General features: G+C 34.3%; 1 protein-coding gene across 1 annotated transcript in view; it reads right to left on the bottom strand.

Annotated features, from left to right (window-relative positions):
- The window catches only part of LOC106760575 (dirigent protein 25-like), a 2799-nt gene extending 2359 nt beyond the window's left edge, over window positions 1–440 (bottom strand). The window contains exon 1 of the mRNA XM_014643998.2: window positions 425–440. Coding sequence (XP_014499484.1) covers window positions 425–440 — 16 coding nt within the window. The remainder of the gene's footprint in view (window positions 1–424) is intronic.
- Between the last annotated feature and the right edge of the window lie 5174 nt (window positions 441–5614).

The raw sequence follows: 5614 nt of genomic DNA, 5'->3' as shown, positions 1-5614 counted from the left end.
CTTCTGTTTGGCATTTAGACCATGGATGAACATCTTCCAATTTTATTTCCTTGCAGAAATTTGTTATCAAACCTGCAGTCCACGAAATAAAGTCTACTAAAGAGGTTAGTATTGAATTTGTTTTATAAATTTCATAGTTTGAGTAATTTCAGCATGTATGAATTGTCTCTTTTGCTGGAACTTGGTGAAANTTGGTGTATGNTTTATCCTGGTGNTTATTTTTTGCNGAAACTTGTATGTTCATTTATTAGGCTACTTCTAGATGGAGTTAAGTACTCATTTAAAATCCTATGGTACTACACACATTCTCAATGCAATGAAAATGGTAAAAATACTATAAACACTTAGAACCTACAAAATATTTGGAAGTACTCTATAAAAGAGAACTTCAATAGTAATAAGTTGTCTCCCCTAGCTTTAATACACAGGCCCTTAGCCATGATTGTGTGTAGATCTGCAACCCTTGAATCTGTCTTAGATCAATTAATTGTTTCCTTTGATTTTTCTTTTTTTTGCAGACTGTCTTGACAAGGAAGAATAGTATTATCGGCATTGAGTATAGAAATGGCCCCACCATTTTTGGTTGGGAATTGATTAATGAACCTCGTTGCATGTCTTATCTTTCTGGTGACACTCTATAAGTAAGTTTCTTCACCTGCGCTTTAGCACCTTGAAATAGTAATGGAAAAAGTATGCTGGTATTATCAAATTATTTTTAACACGGTGGTTGAATTTGATAAAATCTGATAAGAAGGATTCTACATTCAATTTTTAGCCCTTTTTACTATCTGGAAGGTTAGACCAATTATTCGATCTTTCATAAGAAGGCCTTATTGTTTGATGTTCATACCATTTTATAATATAATCAGTGTTATCCTATATATCTGCTGCATATTCCTATAAGTTTGAGGCCACTGCTGAGAAATGAAAGAAGATTTGTATAGTGTTTTTTTTTTCTTGTATTAATATTATAGTATGTATGTGTATCCTAAGTTTTTGGAATGCATGTAAAGGTTGTTGATTCATGCATCAGTGTTTTTTGTATCATTGGTTTTAGTCAATGGATTGCTGGAAAATGAATTGCAGCCTACTGAGTTCTGGCTATTCTACTCTGCTGCACATTATTTTTTACTTAAAATCTGGTAACTACCGAAGGCTTCTGGCCCTCGGTAATTACCGAAGGCTTTTGACCCTCGATAATAGTTAGCGACAGGCAATTTACCAAGGGCTTTTTGACCGTCGTCGGACCCTCGGTAATGAGTCTTTAGCGACGGCTTGTGGCATTTTTCGAGGGATTGTGGCCTTCGACAATAGAAATCAAATATGAAAATGTTTTAATTTTCGGAACCTATACAAGTTCTAATTGGGTTGAAAGCAAGATAAAATAAAATCATTGGACAAATTTTAAAGAATTTTAGTTTTTTTCTCCTTCCCTTATTTCGTTTTTTTCTTCTCATCTTCCTTCTTCTTATGTGTTTTTTATATTGAATAATAAGAAGTAAATATTTGAGTATGAATTAAGTTTTTTCATTGTTAATTGTTTCGAGTTTGTTCCTTTTTTTTAGTTTTGATTTTGCTATTGTGATATTAATTTGTGTTTGAGAAATTAAAGTTAAAATTAGAATTCAATTGAATATTAATTTAATAACTAAATATATATTGGATTGAATGATATTGAGACTTACTATGTACAAATTGGTGTAGTGAATTGATTGAATCGATTAATTGTTGAAATTAGAATTAAATATATAAAAAACTATGATTTTTCATATTATTTAATTGTTTGAAATTGTGGATCGAGGTATTTTCTTTTTCTTGATTTTGCTTTTAATATCTGATTTTTTTTTTTAATTTTTGTTTAAAGTTTTCAATCTCTAAATCCTTAAGTTTAATTTAACCTTAAAGATTGAATACAATCGAATATGTATCCTCTGAACATTGACTTAGATTGTATTTTATATTACATGTAGAGAAGCTTAGTAATTTTTTATTTCATTTAATAGTGAATGTTAGTGGAAAATTCTTATATTGACATGAGACTTTGTTTATAAAATTAGACCTTGGTCTTGCTAGATTTTGTAAGACAAAATATCAAAAAATTGAGTCATATCATTTTTCATCTATTTGGCAACGTATAATTTGAAGGGTATGTCATTGTTTCATAACATACTTTTGGTATGTCGTTGGAGACCAAATTATATTTTGTAATGATATTTGGTTTCTTGAAAAATATATGTATCTCTATGCTTGCTGGTGTACTTTAATACTTGTACTTGGAATATCTCTCCATCTCTTTGTAATATTCCTGCTTTGCAAAATAATTTGGAAAATATTGTTTTGACTGAAAAAGGAGCCGACAACAGAGAAGATACGACTACCCGAGTTTTAGAACGCAGCAAAATCACAATACCTACACACAAAATAGACATAATAACAGATAATGTATCATACAAAATATTTAAAATTAATAAAAATAGAACAAAATATCATCTATCAATATCAATGTCTCAAAATAACTTTCACATTGCCACGTAATTACATTTTTCAATTTTTTAAAATTGGAATTAGATATCACATTATGAGTTAGAACTACAACATGCTACACTTTCTGGTAAATGGGATAATTATTGATTTTAGTTTCTCAATGGTATTTGGCTTCTGACATCTCATTTANGAAAATGAAATCAGTGATCCCAAAATGTGGTTTTCGCTCAATTCCTTTCCACAAGCCCCAAAAACAAAACTTCCTAGACAATGCGAGAAATCAAGGAATCGCATAAAACAACAAAAGCATATATATCACCGACCTTAATTTGAGCATCACAAGCATATAAAACAACAAAAGCCAATAAAATTGAAAAGGAATCGCATAAAAGCATAAGAAGGGCGAGAAATCAAACCAGGTTGGCTCGCAGGAGATGAACGGCGCAACAGAGAAGCAACGGTGCGACAGAGAAGCACAATGACGGTCAGAGCAAGGCCGGTGGAGAAGAATGGCGGTCGGAGCAATGCAAGCACAATGACAGCAAAAAATCGCAACTCGATCGCGGCGGAGATGAAGACGAAGGTTTTCAGGTTCGCATGAAGAAGAAAACTGTTCAGCGCTTTTGTTTTTTAACCTTCAGAAGGGAATTTGCCGCGGTTCTACACTTAACCGCGACATATTCCCCCTTTATGCCGCGGTTCTACACTTAACCGCGGCCTATTCCTTTAAAAAAAATTATCCAGCATGGCATTTTTGAAAATTTATTTAACTTATATGCCGCGGTTGGGCGCTGAACCGCGGCATATGCTTTGAAAATTATAAAAAATTACTCTGACCAGGGAATATGCCGCGGTTGTCCAGGGAATCGCTGCCTATTCCCCAACGTTCAGAATTCCTCAACTGCCTCCCAACTGCCTTTTGGGGAATGTGAGCAGGTAGCAGGGGGAATAGGCCGCGGTTCTCTGACCAACCACGGCCTATTCCCCCTGCTACCTGCTGACATTCCCCATCAGTCAGCCCCTGTATTAACTTGACAGGGGAATAGGCAGCGATTCTCTGACCAACCGCGGCGTATTCCCCTGTAAATTTATTACAGGGGCTGACTCTTGGGGAATGGCAGCAGGTGGCAGGGGGAATAGGCCGCGGTTGGTCAGAGAACCGCGGCCTATTCCCCCTGCAACCTGCTGACATTCCCCATCAGTCAGTCTNCAATAAATTGACAGGGGAATAGGCCGCGGTTCCCCACTTAACCGCGGCCTATTCCCCCTGCATTAAATTTTTTTTCTGACGTGGCGTCAAAGGGGTTTGTTGACTGGGGTATATGCCGCGGTTAAGTGGGGAACCGCGGCATATAAGTTAGTTTTATTTACAAAACTGCCACCGCGCAGCATTATGCTGCGGTTTCGGATGAACCGTGGCATAATGTGCGCTGTATATTGCTTTTTTTTACTAGTGTAGTTTTCTAACTTATAAAATGGATTTGATTATAACTATGAATATCGTAAGGTAATTGGACCACTTTCATTTTTTTTTTTCTAACATGCTTAATTTTATAATTCATAACATTTATTCGAATATAGGATAATCAATTGTTTAAGTTTTTGGACCATTTTCATTTTGTTTCTTTCAAGTGTCTTCATCTACTTATTTTTTCTAACTCGTTAAATGGATTAAGAAACAATAATTAATAGCTTAAGGTCTCTATGGACCAGTTTCATTTTCTTCTTTTTCAATTTCTAACATCTATCATTTTCTAAGACATAAAATCAATTCAAATAGCACAATCAAAAGTTCTTTGCACCATTTTCATTTTCTTTTAAATGTCTATGATGCTTAACTTTTCTAACTCATAAATTGTTCTCAAAGAACAATAGCTGGTGTTTTCTGTAGTCCCATATTTTCTTGATGTACCTCCAAAATTTTTCAAACACAATTACACCCCTAATAAAATAAATAAAAGTTGTGTGTGTGTTTTTTTTTCAATTTAAGTGTTCAGGATGAACAATTCATAAAATTTCCAAATTCCACAATTTAAAACAAAAATATATATTAAATTTTTACTAGTGCATGTGTGTTATTATAATAATAAAACTAATAAAATTATTATTATTCTTATTATTGTAATTATAAAATTAAATATATATTTTTTATAATTTTATTATATGTAGTTTTTACTTATTTTATAGGTAATTTTGTAGGGGTTAAATGTGTTTTTAGTCCCTATACTTTGAAGCGGTTTTGGTTTTAGTCCCTCTTTCAAAGTAAGGTAAATTTTAGTCCTCCAATTTAAGGAAATTATGGTTTTAGTCCTCTATAACTAACACCGTTAAAAATCTGGTGAGCGGGCTAACGTCTTTGTCCACGTGGGATGACACATTTGCTTCCTTTCTGTTGCTACGTGTGGTTCATTCTTTTCTGACATGTGTTAAAGTTTACAGTTTCAATTTAGGGATTTTTAGATTGAAATTGGTGTTAAAAATGACTTAGGGTTCATGCTGGTGTTAAAGAGGAGGACATCATTTCAGCTCAGGTTGAAGGTGAATCGCAAAGAGGTGACTTAGGGTTTGTGCTTGTTCTCTGCATTTTGTGTTCGTGCTTGTTATTGGAATTTGCTATCGTACGTGCTAGGGTTCGTGCTGGTGTTCGTGCTTGTTGTCTGCATTTGCTGTCATAGGTGCTAGTGTTCGCGGTCATTCAAAATCAGTTGCATATGCATTTTGTGTGAAAGATCAGCGATTCGTTGAAGAAGGTAATTTTCTAATTTTAGTGAAATTTGTATTGTCTGTGTAATGTGCATTTTGTTGTGCATGCTCTGTGTAATGTGCCATTTGACCATGTAGGAAAAATGGTTTTTGATGTCTCTCTATATCATATGGGGAAGTTCCTAAAGAACAAGGAATTAGAATATGTGGGAGGAGAGATACATGTTATTAGAGGAATTGATCCCGACATGTGGTCATACTTTGAAGCGGTGGGAATGGTTAGAGAATTCAAGTATGATGGAGAGTTCAAGCTTTGGTGGAAGGGTTCGAAAGAAAAGGCAATGAACAACCTCAGACCACTGATAGATGACAGAGAAGCAATTTTGTTGTCTAACTAGGCAAATAAGGAGGAAGTTGAAATCTCTGT

The sequence above is a fragment of the Vigna radiata genome, chromosome 1 (assembly GCF_000741045.1).
Source record: "Vigna radiata var. radiata cultivar VC1973A chromosome 1, Vradiata_ver6, whole genome shotgun sequence".
NCBI classification, from domain to species: Eukaryota; Viridiplantae; Streptophyta; class Magnoliopsida; order Fabales; family Fabaceae; genus Vigna; species Vigna radiata.
The sequence above is the reverse complement of the archived record's forward strand: the minus strand, read 5'-3'. Positions and strand labels throughout refer to the sequence as shown.